Here is a 16868-nt window from a genome sequence, read left to right as displayed (position 1 = left end):
TAGGCAGCTACCTGCTAACCCACCCTCATTACGTCCTGCTTATAAAGTTGCTCACTTTCCAGCCCAGATCTGGCCTGAGGCCAGGATGAGTAAATCCCCACAACTCACCCCTCACTCTGCCCCATATTTCTGCCTTCTCTTAAACTGCCCCAAACTAAGAAGAGTTAAAAACAGAAGTAACATGTGCAGCACTAGAGGGACTATCTGTGGACATTGTTTCAGGAAAAAATGTCTCTCGGATTGGAAAGACATCAGGGATGGGACTTACTCAGAAGAAAGAGAATCCAGTCAGGATTCTGAGCCAAGTACGCAGCATCTCAAATCTCAGTTAAATAGAGATGTGTGTGTGTGTGCGTGTGTGTGTGCGCGCACGTACATGTGCGTGCAGTCAGAGGTGGGAAGAGGTGTGCAAGGAGGAAGGTAACAGGAGTTGGTATTAACACTATGAATTTTCCCCTGAGCTGCTCACCATGGCTTTGCAACAGTTTCTGGTCAGGACAGAGATGGAAAGTTGGGTTTAAACCAAAGGGCGTCTCCCAGAGTGATTTACTGACTGGTGGGTTCTCCTGAGATGTGGGAGCTGGGGGGACTCGGAAGGCTCCTCCTTCCTGGCATCTTTCCAGATCGCAGGCAGCCCCTCAGTGTGGTAGCCCTTCACACAAACATTGAAGACTACACTTATTGTCTGTCACTGCTCACTGCTGTCCCCTCTCCCTGCAAGGCTGCAGCCAGATTTTCTCCAGAGGAGCAGTAGATAAGTCAGGCTGAATGATGGGGATGAAGAAGACACAAAGGGTTCTTCTGGGGAGTCAAAACAACATCTGGGCAGGGATTCTCCAGGCCCTTTGACAGCAAAACATAGGAGGCCATCTGAGACGGAAAAGGAAGCTCCTAACTTGTTTCTTGTATGAACACAGACTTTTTCAGACATACTGGCTTCAAATGTAGTAGGAAGGGTATAAAGGAGGGATAGTTCCGCTAACTAACAAGTTCACTAACATCTCTTCTGAGCAGAAGAGGCCTCAGTAATAAAATGCAGAAGAAACAGAAAATGATGACAATAGGATCACCTAACTTCAGACCAAAGAAGATGAAACTCAGCACCAGTTTCTTCTAAAATAATCAAGTTACTGTTCAAATGTTAATGGCAGAATAAAGAGAAGAGAGAAGGAAAATAAATTCTCGAGGCAGAAGAGTGGAGCTGACAGGTTAATAGCAGGGATTGGGAGAAGGCTTCTAGTTTTAGAAACAAAAACAGACATTTAGAAAAACATCCTCACTTAGGGGGACTGTGGTGATGAGAATGTGGCAGGGGAAAGCCCTGGATTGTTCCTTCAATGCATTCTCATCCCGTCTGTATTTTCTGAGCTTTAAAATGTATGAATGTAATGCAAGGTGTCTTGCTTCCTTAGGATTGGACCCTTCAGTAGCTTGACACCCTCTCTGACTTTCAGGGTTGCCTTTGTCTTTTCATCCTCCTGCTAAAATTTCAAAGGCTGTCACAGCCTTGGCTGCTTGTATTTGTGATTGAAGGAATTGCCACTCATGGCCAAGCCTCATTCTCGTCTCCAAATCTGAGAACTTGAGCAGCCCTGGCTCAAGCTCCCGGCTCTTAGATTCTCCCTTCTCTGGCCCCTCTTTCGGTCTATCTCCCTGAGTAGTCAGCTCCCTCTTGCTCCCCATAAATGGGGTTGCATCTTCCCATCTGCTCAGTGAAAACGACTCCCAGCTATGTGTTTCTAACCTAAGGTTTCTCCTGAACTCAGTTTCAGTACTGCCTTTCCTCCCTCAGTCCTCCTTGCTCGCTCGTAAAGACCACCACTGTGTATCCACCCAGGCCAAAACTCTGATCACACCCTTTCTCACGTTTCATATCCAACCCAACTGCAAAGCTCTACTGGTTCTCTCTCTAAAATGCGTCGGTGATGTACTCACGTCTGTCTCTCCATCTCCACCGCCATCAACACTCTCCAGGTAACCCTCGCCCACTGGAGGCCTGCAGTGTCCTCCTTACCCGCCTCTGCATTTCCCCTCCTCTCCTACAACGTGCTCTCCAGAGAAGACACCTGTCGTCTACGAATTCATTCACAGGTATTTACTCTGCCTTATCACCACTGTATCCCCACCATCCTCATCAGTGCCCAGAACATTAGAAGGTGCTCAGCAAATAATTAAGAAATAACTGCTGGACACCTGTATCTAGATTTCTCACACATGCCTGAATTATAATCGGTCCAAAGCTAAAATATTTTCTTCCCCAAAGTTCACCTAGCCATGAAATCTTGGGAGTCTTTTACTCCTCTCACATCAACTCAGTGTTTAATGCTAAATCATAAATGATTGTACTTCCACAGTTTTTTCATACCCATTTCCCTCGTTTCAAGTTATCACTGCCTCCACTTACTAACTAATCACGGCAGTCTCCTAATTGATCCCTCTGTGTGTATTCTGAAATATCAGTGTTTCTAAAGCGGAGCTGATGAAGAAAAAAACTTCTCTGGTTCTTTTTTCTGGCTGTGCCGTGGCTTGTGGGATCTTAGTTCCCCAACCAGAGACTGAACCTGGGCCATCGGGAGTGACAGCGAAGAGTCCTAACCACTGGGCCACCAGGGAATCCCCCCTCCCTTTTTTTTTTTTTTTTTAACGTAGAGCACTTCACCTGGCATTTAAGGGTCTTCGAAGGCTTATCTTCTGTTTTATTCCTACACACACCTTAAGTTCTAATGAAACAGGGCTATTTGTTGTTCATCTGGCCAAGTTTGAGCCCCGCCACACCCATGTCTTTTCATTCCCAATTACTAGTGTCTGGCACATAATGGCTCAGTAAAGCTTGCTGAATGCCTTCTTGTTGAAATTCTGCTTAATCTAAACAGTTCACTTTCTTCATCAAGATTTCCTTCATTGGGCTTCCCTGGTGGCGCAGTGGTTGAGAGTCCGCCTGCCAATGCAGGGGACATGGGTTTGTGCCCTGGTCCGGGAAGATCCCATGTGCCGCGGAGCGGCTGGGCCCGTGAGCCATGGCCACTGAGCCTGCGCGTCCAGAGCCTGTGCTCCACAATGGGAGAGGCCACAACAGTGAGAGGCCCATGTACCACAAAAAAAAAAAAAAAAAAAAAAAAGATTTCCTTCATTGCCTTCACCCAGAGATCTTTCTCCCCTCCTTTTCTAGTCCTTCCGGCACTTAACCCTTCCACAGCTACGTCATATGGTCATTCCTCTGAGAGGCTGCAAGTTAGCACAGTGTGTCTTACTTCGCTTTTGTATCTATTGCAGTATCTAACACAATACCCTGCACACAGTAGATATTCAATAAATGTTTGACTTTAACTTCTATAATTCTAACTCTGGAGTTCCACTTTCTACTTCTCTGTGGATTCTTCCCTTGTTAAAGAAAAAAAATTTTTTTTTCCCCATTAGCACAGTAGTATTTACCAGATTTCAATTATTGAATGCTGACGGCTCAGTGAGAGACCCACAGCAATGTCTCTCCCCGAACTGCCAAACCAAATGTCAAACTACACCTTGCTCTTATGGTCTCCAATCAAGGAGCAAAAGCACATGGCTAGGGATTAGAAAAACAAAACAGGAAGGTTTATAAAAAATAATTTAAAATATCTGACCTAACGTAAATGCTGAGCTTTTCGGAATAGATTCAGCCCATAAACTAACACACAGAGTAGGGTAGGTATCCTTAAGAGTAGGTACTCAGGCTACAACACCTGAGATTCCTCCGCAAAAGCAAAGAACATGCAAGACCACGCTTATTCTCAGGAGTGGGCAGAGGGGAGAATATAATCACCCAGAGGACACGGTATTGAGCTGGCATTCGTTAGGGGTAATAGGTACCATTCAGCTCAGATTCCAGAGAGAAGTTTCCTAAGTAACTTGAAAAATGAAAAAGTATATACATGTGGCTGCGGGCAGGCGGACAGTGCTAAGATCTGTCCCAAGGGCTCTGCCAGGCTCTATCTGCATAAGGCTGAGGAACAGAAGTCCTGTGAGTCTTAACGTGGAGTTTGTGCAAGCTGGCACAACCAACCCTGAGGGTTGAGGGGGAAGAAGGAATTTTCAAAGGAGGAATTTTCTGGAAATAGAACTTTGGACCAGGGGCCTCCCAGCTTCTCCTTTTCCCACCCTTCCCCATCTCCTGCTCTCAAACAACCGCCTCACTAGCTAGTTGGTCAGGAGGACTAGTCAGATGTTCCTTCCTATTTTCAGACTGATCATTCAAACTCAAATCTCAAACGTCTTTCTTCACCTCTTCCCACACAACCCGAAGGATTTGTAAGTCTAGGAAACCAAAAAATAGTTTCATCAATAAATCAATTTATTTAAAAGAATATGTTACAATTAATTACACTAAGTGACATTACCAAACAATTTTAGAGTGGTTAGCTCTAGAACAAGGAATGAAAGAAACACTGTTAGCCATTATGTGTCTGTGTATTTTCTCTTCACATTTCTTAAATCACAAATAAAAAATACAAGATACTGCAGTGAAAATACAATTAGAGTTTCTCTCAAATAAATTAAAAGTGTGCATGGTCTGGGGAAAACTGAAGCCCTGCTCACTGGCTTACAAAGGGGGATGTGATATAAAACTGGTGTCCAAGTTTAGCAGTTAGTTGGCCAGTGCCTCCACCCACATCATCCCCTCTTCGATTCTGTTCTTCCCCAGAGCCTTAAGCTTCCCACACACCCTAGATTACTGCTGAGGAGTGAGCTGACACCATCCTGTATGAGTGAGGCCTGGCATGATGTGCTCAGGTTTAGGGCAAGAGGAGGGCAGGAGGTGAAACCGGAAGATGGGGAACTAAAGATGCACACCCACTGCCTCTGCTATCTGAGTATTTACCCACATCACCCTCCCTCCAAAAGGAAGCTAATGTGACACAATGACTCTGGAAGGAACCTAGCGGTATGCTGGGGTGCAAAAGACCAAATGGTTTCTACCGCTGAATCAATCCAGCCAGAGAACATGAAGCAGAGAAGAGAGGGCACAGTTGTCCCTCTAGGTCTGGAGACTTCGGGTCACCCAGGATGCAGTCCCCTTTAAGAAAACTGCCTTCAAGAGCCAGGCCCCTAAGCTGGCAAATTCTGAAGTGAAAGAGAGAGGTATCACCTCCTGTTAGAGCTGCTGCTCCAAGCACTGGGTTTGGAGATATAAGAAGGGATAACCCGAAGCTACTGGCCTGCGTAACTAAAGGATGAAACTGGATGGGCCAGGCACGGGGATGCTGAACATTTCTCTAATTCCTCCCTGAGAGCTGTCCAGGCCCAGGAGCTGCCCCGAGCACTCGCCTGTGCTGAGCTTAGACCTAGGGCAAGGGGAGGGCAGAAAAAGGGAGAGTAAAATAAAAATGTAAGGAGGAGAAAACCCAAAGTATGGCCCAAGGGAACCCTTTCTGCAGGGATAGGTGTCTCAGGGCCTGCATTTTCTCCTGATCCATAAAAACTCTGAGTTTTTATGGATAGAAACTCTCTGTTGGGAAGGGAGGACAACAAGAGATCAGGGAGATCCTGCTGGCTCTGCTGGGGCAAAGCAGGGGGAAAGGGGAGACTATTTCCCGGAGACAAACTGCAAAAAGAGACTGAGCAGAAGACTCCCTGGGCAGAACCCTGGACTGAGAAAGGTGGTAGGGATTCAAGAAAGGAAGTGCAGAGCAAGGGGGAAAGGGTATCACACTAACACTGCTTCGTGCAAAGAAGAGCTTGACTGGATGGAGCTGTACAGCCACAGCGACCTCTGCCTCCATTGCAGGACGCTGCTGTGGGTGGGAGAGAAGAAGGCGCTGTCCTCCAGGGCTTCCCTGCTCTCCCCTTCTCACTGTAGCTGGGGCTTTGTTAGTGGTACAGCCTCAAGCAGGGGCTAAACAGGCTAACTACCTACAGGGCCCTCACCCAATCTCCAAGCACCAAGTGAGTGCCAGGTCAGAACGACACAGGAGCAGCGTCTATGCACGCTAAAGGCATCCCCGCTACTCTCACATCACAGGTCAGCATCTGGGCTTCCCACGGACTCCCGGATTTGTTCATTCCTCTCCCACTCTGAAGGAATAGGGGCAAACTGCTATTTTTAAAGTTTGAACAAAGCTGGTGCCAAAAGCCTCTTCAGCATCTTGGAGTGGGCAATCAACATACCTTCTTTCCAGGGTCCTTTGGCTCATTATTAAATTCATTTAAGCCAGAAGAAGTTAATTCTGTGCCAAAGCCTCCAAATCAGGGATCACTCTCTGCAATTTTAAACATTCAGCTTTCCTACATTTTGCACTCTGTGATTCCACCTGGGTTTGGAGAAGGTGAGGAAAGATAGGATGTCCTATACAATCCCACACCCCGTGGGGCAAGCGCCTGCCAAGACAACAGAGTGAGACAGAGAGCAAAGTGGCCTCACAACAATCTGCAAAAACAAGTTACAAAAACAGAAACTTCAAACCACCCCAACACTGCTCAGTGGAGTTGACTACAACCAACTATGGCTGCCTCCCAGTTAGACAAAGCAAAAGATGCCATTCTATGGAGGTTTCTGTTTAGAAGGTAGAGAAGGAAAAAAGTAAAGAAGGCTCAAAAATGTTTCAGGTGCATCGGAGCCTGACTGTATCAGAGCTCCCAATGCAGTACCTTTGGAGGCTGGGGGTTGAGAATGTTGCTCCATCCCAGTCAGCCCTGGCCCCAGATCCTGGGATGTAGCTCTCAGGTCTCAAAAGGTCTAACTGCAAGATCAGATGAGGAGCTCTTTGAGGGACAAAAAGATTTTCCTTCAGGTTCCTTTTAATTCAAAGCTGAGATCCAACCCAAATCACCCATATTACTACTGCTCCTTCCTGGGTCCTCAGCTGGCTTGGACGGGGTATGGTTTGCCCGGCACGGGCCACCGACCCTTCCAAGTTTCCCCAAGGCCTTGGGGATGCTGTCAGATCCTTCCCCAACATGGGCGTTTAAGGAAGTCACAGAGAATGTAATAGTTATGGGTGGTTATTGGTCAGCAATGGAGTAGGGACAAGCTTATATTCATAGGGACTTTCTTCTTTCCTTCCCCCTACTTAAGTCCAATCTTTGTGCCTAAAGGTATCAGCTTTAACTCTGGTCCCAAGTACCATCCCTGCTTCAGAAAGAGCAGGGAAATGGGAAATCATGACCTCTAAGTGTTTCAGGTGTCTGTGGCGTCAACCTCCTGAGTCCGCCCTCCCCTTCATTCTAGGCCTGTTGAGGGAAACCATACAGGGGGCCCTCGGGAAGCAGGAAGATGTAGAATGTGGCTAAAAGCCATGAGTGGAAGAGACAGAGATGGACCAGGAAAGTTGTCTTGGAATCAAGAGAGACCACACCAAGTCTTTAGACTCTCGCTGCAGATCTGCAGCCTTGCTGCCCTTGAGAAACACACCTCTTTCTCCTCCCCAGCAGCCTCTTGGAAGATAAAGAAACTATGCTCCTTGCTCCTCAGACTCTATGGCAACCCATGATCCAGAATCTTCATTCAATACAAAAAAGGGGGGAAAAACCCAAGCAGGTTGTAAACTTTTCGAGTCCTTCATGAGGAGAGGTATTTTTCCCTGTAAATTTTTTTTTTCCTTTTTAAAGTTTGTTTCAAAATAAAGAGAGCAAGAGAGAAGTCATGAATTCTAGTGAAAGGTGTGTAAAAACACAAGCTAAAAAAGGTACTGCCATCAATATGAAATTTAAAAAGAAATATATATATGTATATACGTGCAGCTAATTTGTGTATATATAATTTTTACATACATACATATATATGCCTGAACAGTGCAAATGGATGGAGTTCATAGTTCCAGTTCTAAAAATATAGTACAAGGAGAGTCTGTTGGTATGAGGCCCAGTTGAAAAGACAAAGATACCTTTGGCGAGTTGGTTGGGCTTATTTCTTTTCCTGTCTTAACTCAGTTGACTCCTGGTGCTGACCCATCTGTTGTTCTCTACCAGCTCAATTCCAGAGATATGAAATTCAGAGGGATTATTAATAATATTTAGTTTAGGGCTTTTGAATATAATGACTTTTTTCCTTTTTCTCTTCTTTCGTGTTAATGGTTACTCTGTCTGACATGGGAGACGAAAGGGATAAGAGGATGAGGGTGAAGAGAAGGGAAGAGGGTAACGAAAGGCTAGGTGGCCACATCTCTCTGCTGTGACCTCGCCATCTGGAAAATGTTCTGAAAGGAAAAAAAGAAAACAGTTACTGGGAAGCCTTAGGTGTCCTCATCTCCTCCCATCTAGAGACAACCCCTCACACAGAAAATGTATGACTGGATGGATGACTTGATCTGATTGGCCTCTTCACTTGATATAACTTTCCATCAAGAATCATAGCCTTTTAGAGTTGGAAGGGACCTAGGATATTAACTATCCGGTTCAGCCTTCCTGTCTCACAGATGAGGAAAGATGAGAAAACTGAGATCCAGGGAGGCTGATTTGTCCAAGATCACAGAGAGAAAAAAAGCTGGGAGAGAATCCAGATCTGATTCCCAGAGCCCTATGTTCTTTCTACTATACCAAGAATATAAATTTTCTTATTCCTGACTTTACCCTCTGAACCTTGGGAACATATTCTTTGAGAGTAAGTAGCTAATTATTCTGAATGTTTTAAATTCTGTTCCAGCACTGGCATATACAGACAGCAGGAAAGCAGCAGCAAAAACCTTCTCATGCACACACACTCTTGGTTAGCCTAGACAGACTCTTTCACATCTCACCCAGTCAGAATGGCTAAAACTGAGGACAGCTGCCCTTCTGGGTCAGGAAGAACACAGAGGGCGACCGATAAAAAACAAGCAGAGGAGGGTGCATGAAGTTATGAGGGATGGAATAGCCTGTAGCCAATGGCCAGTCTCTAGACAATGGAAGGAGGGCTTTTTGGCACAGTCCGTTTAGCGTCCAAGGCTAATAACCTTTCTGGAAGAATATCCTGGCTCACATGGGATAACCAGTCTCTAACTAATACTCCTAGACAGATGGAGATGAGGGCCCCAGGTATTTGGCCACAGGACTATACATTTTAAACAAACAAACAAAAAAAGATGAAAAGGCCAATTCAAGATTGTTTAGAATTACCTCTTTTCTCCACTTGAGCTCGCAGAACACCCTCTCGAAGCATTCATGCATGTAATTGAACTGAAAAAAAAAACAGAGCAACACTCACTGGCTTCTCAAGACCAGGCACCAGAGGACCATGCCTTTGAACTCCTGCCCAGAGTCACCTTCCAAACTTGCTCAGCCTAGAGAAAAACCTTAACAAGCTCCATAAAACCCAGGCCTGGCTCATCTGCTATTCTCTGGCTCCTTCTAGTGGTTAACTGTGAGTCAAGTGGGATATGAAATTGCCAATCCTACTCAGGCCTAAAGGAAAGCCAGGAAGAACCTGGGGCTCTAGGATTCAAACAGGTTCAGATCTCAAAACAACTGCTCTACAGCTCTCTCCATTTATGCATTTAGCTTAAGGAGAACTTTAAGCCCAATCTACTTTCCCCGTGCATGCTTCCCCAACTACCACTCACATATGGTGTGAAGATTTTAACCCATCGAGGCTTCTTCTCTCCTCGAGCATATTCAAAACAGAAGGCCATTCCTTCTTCATCTGTATCCCATCGTTGCATCTCATCCCATTCAAATGCTATTACCTGGTTCTAAACAACCGAGAACAAGAGCATAAGTTTGAGAATGCTGGGGAGCTTAGGTAAGATGGTTCTGAACCAGACAGCAGAAAAGAAATCAGTAGAGATGTCTACATCATTTCAGGGAAAAGACTGTGACAGAAGAATAAAAGTCAGTGTAAGCAGCCAGTGAAGGTGAGGAGCAGTGTAGATCCAGAGCCTATTTACCCCAGTCAAAACAGTCTTGATATCATTTCCCCCACAAGGAGGAATTAAAACATAGCAAGGGAGTATCAAAGTATTCCTGGTGTTCCTGGACCATGCCCCCTGACTTCCCAGCTACATGCTAAATGAACTCTCACCTCCAGCTGTCCTTCTTCAGTGCAGGCATGCAGTTTAAAGTGCGTGATGCTGATGGCTGTGATAACATGCCCCTTTCTCCTGGAGTCGCAGGCACAGTGGGGGAAGATGATTTCATTGTAGCCCTCACAAGTCCTTAGCATGTTGAGGTACTAGAGAAAAAAGGAAAGAGAAACAGTGTTACTATAGAACCACACCATCATCAGGAGCTGCTGCGATGGCACACAAAAGAACCGAGAGAAACCTCGCAACCCGGAGACCTTGCCTCTGGTCTCACATCCATTGCCGAGCTGGGACAGGACTCCTAGATGATCCTTTATCCTTCTAACTTCCAACTCCATACTTCCAACCCTGCTCTCTTTCTCTACTTATATATAAATGAAGCCAGAAGAGATACTGCAACCAAGAGCCCTAGGACTAGAGGGAACTCACAATGCCATTTAGTCCAGCCCTCTATTTTCACTGTACCTAAGGGATGCAATCAAATCTATCCTTATAATTAAGGTAAGAGAGCTAATGTTTCTCATCTCTTCTCCAATCAAAAGTTAGAATGATCTCAGTGATGAGGATTAAGCTATCCCAAATCTCATATTCATAAAAAGTTTAAGCTGAAGGAAACTTTAAAAGTTAGTCATTTTACAGAAACTCAGAATAATAATGAGACTTGCTTAATGTCACAGGTAATAGTAAGTGGCACAACCAGGATTAGAAGCCAGGTTTAATTTCTAAGCCTCTGATCCTTTCTCTATTACCAACCTGTCCCATTTAGCCCCACTGTCCCCTGGGTCTCCAGCATATATGTCTCCTTAAAAAGCATCTAGACCCAAAACAAGTGACATATGTGACCCTCACAGGTACAATGCTCCAAGACTGATCCAGAGAGGTCTCTGAACTCTTTGTCCCTTCTCCTCTACAGTTAAGGCTGGCCTCTCTCTTACTTAACTCACTATGTTGAGTTGAGAGGGGAGAGAGTAAAAGATAATGAATGGGAAGGAGAGAAGAGAAATAGGGAAAGATGATAAGGAAAAATAAGATGCAGGGACTCTGACCTGGTTTCCTCAGTGATTGCCTGGGAAACAAGCAAATAGTCTCAAGTCTGTGTGACACCCCCATCTGCATGTCACACAGGAAGAACAAGGCATAGTGGTGATGTGCGCAGAGAGTTAGAGAGAAGACAAAGGTATAGCACCCTAGTTGATTTCAACTAGATGGGTACGGAGGTTAGAATACACTGGAGAGCTGCCTTCCGCCTCACCAAGAGAAAAGAAGAGACAGGCACAAAAAGGACCCTAGGCAACCTATGGCTCTGGTACCAAGGAATGGCACCTAAGGCTGTCTCTACTGCCACCAGGGACTGTCTGGGAAGACCTAAGGGCCCAGGGGGAAAAAAAATTACACCACAGGCTCCCTTCCCTACTTTGTATTTACTTCTGCTTGGGGAAAATAACAGCAACTTTAAAGGTGAAAACTTATAAAGGGGTAGCAAGAACACAGGGACAGGGTCAATACAGAAGTGCCAAAATACTTCACTTGCATCATTTTTCTTCTCTGTCTCCCTCCGTTACCCCATCCATCCCCCTTGACCATCATCCATCCTGAACCAGTGATAAACTGCTTAGGCCTTCTACTGGCACTATGAACAAAAATAAATCTCTGGCTACTATCTATACTTTGGTAAATATGACAGGCAGTGGATGACATAGGAGAGAACTCTTCTGGGGTTATAACAAGCAGCAAACAGCAGAGTAGTGATCAAGAGCCTGGGCCCAGAACGCCCCAGGCTTGAATCCTGGACCCATAACTTCCTAACTCTGTAATCTTGGGCAAGTTATTTGAACTCTAGCAAATTATTAAATCCTAGGAGCCTTTGTTTCCTCTTCCATAAAAAGGGAATAATAGCATCTATACCATACAGTTATTTGTGACCTTGAAAAGTATCTAGCATAGTACTTAGTACATAATTAGGTATTCAATACATGACAGCTTTAAAAAAAATTTTAAAGGCTCCATTAAGGTAAGGTGTCATTGGGGAAATTTAAGGTTTTCCTGAGATTATCAGGTCAGGTAGTATTTCTCAGTTTTAAGTGGGCAATCTCTACATTCCTCGATTTGCAGAAAACACAGAGAAGAAATATTTAAAATTTTACATACATCCAAATTTCCAAAGGAAAGTTAACTTTTGTTTTCAAACATATTTACATAAGGGTGTAGCTATGTACTTCAAACAAAAAATTATCCTGTCTATTCTCCTTTCATATTAAATTCTGAGTAGCTAAATATGTATCCTAAATTACCTTCCTTGATTTGTATACCACTTAGATGATGGTGCACATCAGGCAAGAGAAGAGGACAGGTATGGCATGGGACATTTTATAAATGTTCAATGTTCAGCAAGATAGGTAAATACTGAAATAGGGTGGTTATTAAAGCAGAGACAGTACTTAACAGAGCAAAACACTTTAGGTGAGGGATGGAGGTCCATTCTGGAGAACTCTCTGTTCTCCCAAACAACCTGCCAAGGGTCAAACCAGATCTAAAATTGAAATAAAGGCCTGAGAGGAAACTTGGAAGCCAACTCTCCCAAATTCCAAGGGTAGTGTTTCTCAAGCACCTAAAGTTGCAGACTCACTAGGGTGCTTCTGTAAAAATCTTCACAAATATTTCTAGATCTTACCCCTAGAGGTTCTGGTTTAGTAAATGTGAGGTGGGGTCCAGAAATCTGCATTTTGAGCAGGCTTGACAAGGGATTCCCATGTAACTGGGCTGGCAACTACACTTTGAGAAACACTGACTTCCACATATACTGCCTTGTGTGAAATCATTAAAAATTATGTTGACAAACACAAACCCAGAAACTTTTTTTCTTTTTTAATAAGTTTGTTTATTTTATTTATTTATCTATGGCTGTGCTGGGTCTTCGTTGCTGCGTGCGGGCTTTCTCTACTTGCGGCGAGTGGAGGCTACTCATCGTTGCAGTGTGCGGGCTTCTCATTGCAGTGGCTTCTCTTGCTGTGGAGCACAGGCTCTAGGCGTGCGGCTTCAGTAGTTGTGGCGCACAGGCTTATTTGCTCCGCAGCATGTGGGATCTTCCCGGACCAGGGCTCGAACCCACGTCCCCTGCATCGGCAGGCGGATTCTTAACCACTGCACCACCAGGGAACCCCAAACCCAGGAACTTCTTATTTGTCAGTTCAACAATGGCAAGACATAAGTTACACGTTCACTGCTTGTGTGAGAGTTGAAAAAAAAGAGAGAGGGACTTCCCTGGTGGTGCAGTTGTTATGAATCCGCCTGCCAATGCAGGGGACACGGGTTCGAGCTCTGGTCCGGGAAGATCCCACATGCCACAGAGCAACTAAGCCTGTGTGCAACAGCTACTGAGCCTGCACTCTAGAGCCTGCAAGCTACAACTACGGAGCCCGCGAGCCACAACTACTGAAGACTGCACGCCCAGAGCCCGTGCTCCGCAACAAAAGAAGCCACTGCAATGAGAAGCCCGAGCACCGCAACGAAGAGTAGCCCCCGCTCGCTGCAACTAGAGAAAGCCCACATGCAGCAACGAAGACCCAACTCAGCCAAAAATAAGATAAATAAATATTAAAGACTTAAAAAAAAGAGAGAGAGAAAAAAAAGAAAAAACAAGTCTTATGTACACTATATTCTCAACCATCCTAATTTGAGATTCAATCTAACTTTGCAAACAGGTAAAAAACAAAAACATTTTGATCACACTGGGTATTACAAACTATGGCAAACGTATGAGCTGTCCTCTGTATTCGGAGAGCAAGGGAACTTACACAAAGCTTATTTATCTGTTAACTTTGGAGTATTTTGTCAAGATTCTACTTGAGAGCTAGCAACCTGAACATCCCCAATTTACAGAAATGAAACCGAAAGTGACAAGTTTGTGAATTGCTGAAGGTCTCACAGTGATCTGGCAACTAATCGTAGTGATATGGCCTAATCTCAGGCCTATCAACTGTGCTAAGTTGTTATCATAATGGTATCAAGACCTACGGGCTCTGAAGGGTCCATCTGAGGTGGTAGTTTCAATGTATTGACCATTGACTAGGCTAATGTCTTTGAACACTGATACCTGAATAAAACCCAAACTTTTGTCAGGGGGGAGGTCTTTAAAATAGGACTGCAGTATTATGGGGCCGGTACACACTTGTACACTGGCACCAGGTTTTCAAGAGAAGCATATTTTATACTCAGTTCAGATGACCCACGGGGAAACCTATCAGTGTACTAACTGCACTTGTGTTCTTAACTGAGGATTACAAGATACAAACTTGAGCCTAAAAAATTATTTCATAATAGATTATTATGCTTGTTAAACTCAGATTTTCTATATTTTGCCACAGAACAACCCAAACCTATTTATTTCTCTAGCACTTTGCACTGTGCCTGGCACACACTTGGTGCTCAACAAATACTTTTTGTTAAATGTATAAATGGAAGCTAGTGTGTTTAGAGTGCTATATGTGCAAAGAAACAATCTGTATTCCATATTCAGAAGGCCTTATGAAATTACTTTGATTCTGCTGGCTTTGACAAAGGCAAAGAACTATTGCAGAGGTGGACAGCCCTTTTCAGTAGAAGATGCAGATGTGTTGGTCAGAATTATGCATTAATATAAAGAAGACAATACCATTATCTTAAAGAAGAGGTAGAAGTTGAGTTTTAAAATCCTGTCTCCCACATAGCAAAATTCCCTTTACCAAAATTCTGCCAGGACTTTATTCTATTTTTTCAAAAACATTTTTATTTATTTTCAAATAATTATTTATTTATTTATTTGGCGCCCCGCAGCACGCGGGATCTTCGTTGCCGTGTGCAGGATCTTTTTAGTTGAGGCTCTTAGCTGTGGCATGTGGGATCTAGTTCCCTGACCAGGGATTGAACTCAGGCCCCCTGCATTGGGAGCGTGGAGTCTTAACCACTGGACCATCAGGGAAGTCCCAAAACTTAATTCTATTTAAAAGATTTTTGTGTTGTCTATTTCAGCCTGTTCGTATGCAGAACATTGGTGGATGGTTCCCTTTTTGTCACATGAGTGATAAAATAACTATTCCACCTAGATATAAGACTATGGGCTTAAGTTCAGTGGCTAACTTGTTTCCATTCTTATTCCAATACAATTAATTAATTAAAAAAATAAATAAATAAAATTATTTATTTATTTTTGGCTGCGTTGGGTGTTCGTTGCAGTGCGCGGGTTTCTCATTGTAGTGGCTTCTCTTGTTGCCGAGCACAGGTTCTAGGCGCACAGGCTTCGGTAGCTGTGGCACACCAGCTCAGTAGTTGTGGTTCACAGGCTCTAGAGCACAGGCTCAGCAGTTGTGGTGCATGGGCTTAGCTGCTCCGTGGCATGTGGTATCTTCCCGGACCAGGGCTCGAACCCATGTCCCCTGCATTGGCAGGCAGATTCTTAACCACTGTGCCACTAGGAAAGTCCCAATACAATTAATTTAGATGGATCAACATTCCCTCCTAAGAACTTCTCAGAAAGTACAAAAGAAATTCAGGTGACCTATCAGAATTATTACCAATGCAATTACTGCCTTGTGTAAAAACTGTGTGAAAACTATTATGAAAAACTATAACTGGAAAAATTTCAACTATCTGAATTGGCCAAGAAAGAAGTTTTAAGATGATATAGGTGCAAGTTTTCATAAGTGTTCTTCACAAATTTTATTTTTGACAATTTTCATCCCTCTATTTATAGCAGATACCAATTCAAAACTAATTTTGAAATATTCCAAAAATATCATAGGTAGCCCTCTCCCACAGAACTTTCTGTGATGATGAAAATGTTCCATATCTGGGCTGTCCAATACAGTAGCTACTAGCCACATGTGACTACTCAACACCTGAAATGTGCTAATGCATCGGAAGAACTGGATTTTAAATTTTATTTAAGTTAAATGAATTTAAAATTAAATTTAAATAGCCACATGAGGCTAGCAGCTATGGAACTGAACAACACAGCTCTAGGATATCATACTAACCAAACGCACTACTGAGCGTAAATGTTTAAGCAACTGCACAGGTGGGAGTTAGGAAAACAAATGATTTTGTGATTGCTAAATCACAACTAAAATAATTTCTAATGTTAAACATCCAAATATTAATTCTTACAGAATCTTATTTTTATCATATTAAATGTTTTACACATCTAATTTTAGGACTTTTTATTATCAAAAAGAATACTGTTTGGTTATTATTAATAATAAAGTTATATACCTATATATACCACAATAAGCTTTCTGTGTGCTAAATGGAGGAACACAATGGACTTTATATCAAGGTCTGTATCTCCCTCCTTCTTTTTAAATCAGTTAAGCCACTGACCAGGTTGTAAAACATCTTTCAAAAATGACTAGAAGGGCTTCCCTGGTGGCGCAGTGGTTGAGAGTCCGCCTGCCGATGCAGGGGACACGGGTTCGTGCCCCGGTGTGGGAGGATCCCACATGCCGCGGAGCGGCTGGGCCCGTGAGCCATGGCCGCTGGGCCTGCGCGTCCGGAGCCTGTTGCTCCGCAACGGGAGAGGCCACAACAGTGAGAGGCCCGCGTACCGCAAAAAAAAAAAAAAAAAAAAAAAATGACTAGAATAGGTTTAAGAGATAAGAAGGGGCATTTTCAAAAAGCACATGAAAAGATGCTCAACATCACTAATTATTAGAGAAATGCAAATCAAAACTACAATGAGGTATCACCTCACACCAGTCAGAATGGCCATCATCAAAAAGTCTACAAATAACAAATGCTGGAGAGGGTGTGGAGAAAAGGGAACCCTCTTACACTGTTGGTGGAAATGTAAGCTGATGCAGCCACTGTGGAAAACAGTATGGCGGTTCCTCATAAAACTAAAAATAGAACTACCATATGACCCAGCAA

The 16868-nt window shown here is 43.8% G+C and overlaps 1 protein-coding gene across 1 annotated transcript in view; it reads right to left on the bottom strand.

Annotated features, from left to right (window-relative positions):
- Positions 1 to 7586: 7586 nt before the first annotated feature.
- Positions 7587 to 16868, bottom strand: part of SNX27 (sorting nexin 27) — an 82897-nt gene continuing 73615 nt past the window's right edge. Inside the window, exons 9-12 of the mRNA XM_065877603.1 lie at positions 9968 to 10117; positions 9510 to 9638; positions 9067 to 9126; positions 7587 to 8168 (exon numbers count right to left, since the gene is read on the bottom strand). Of these exons, the coding sequence (XP_065733675.1) occupies positions 8121 to 8168; positions 9067 to 9126; positions 9510 to 9638; positions 9968 to 10117 (387 nt within the window). The 3' untranslated portion in view covers positions 7587 to 8120. The remainder of the gene's footprint in view (positions 8169 to 9066; positions 9127 to 9509; positions 9639 to 9967; positions 10118 to 16868) is intronic.

Source organism: Phocoena phocoena, chromosome 1 (assembly GCF_963924675.1).
Source record: "Phocoena phocoena chromosome 1, mPhoPho1.1, whole genome shotgun sequence".
In the NCBI taxonomy this organism is placed as follows: domain Eukaryota; kingdom Metazoa; phylum Chordata; class Mammalia; order Artiodactyla; family Phocoenidae; genus Phocoena; species Phocoena phocoena.
Note: the sequence above shows the minus strand (reverse complement) of the source record. Positions and strands in the feature narration are given on the sequence as shown.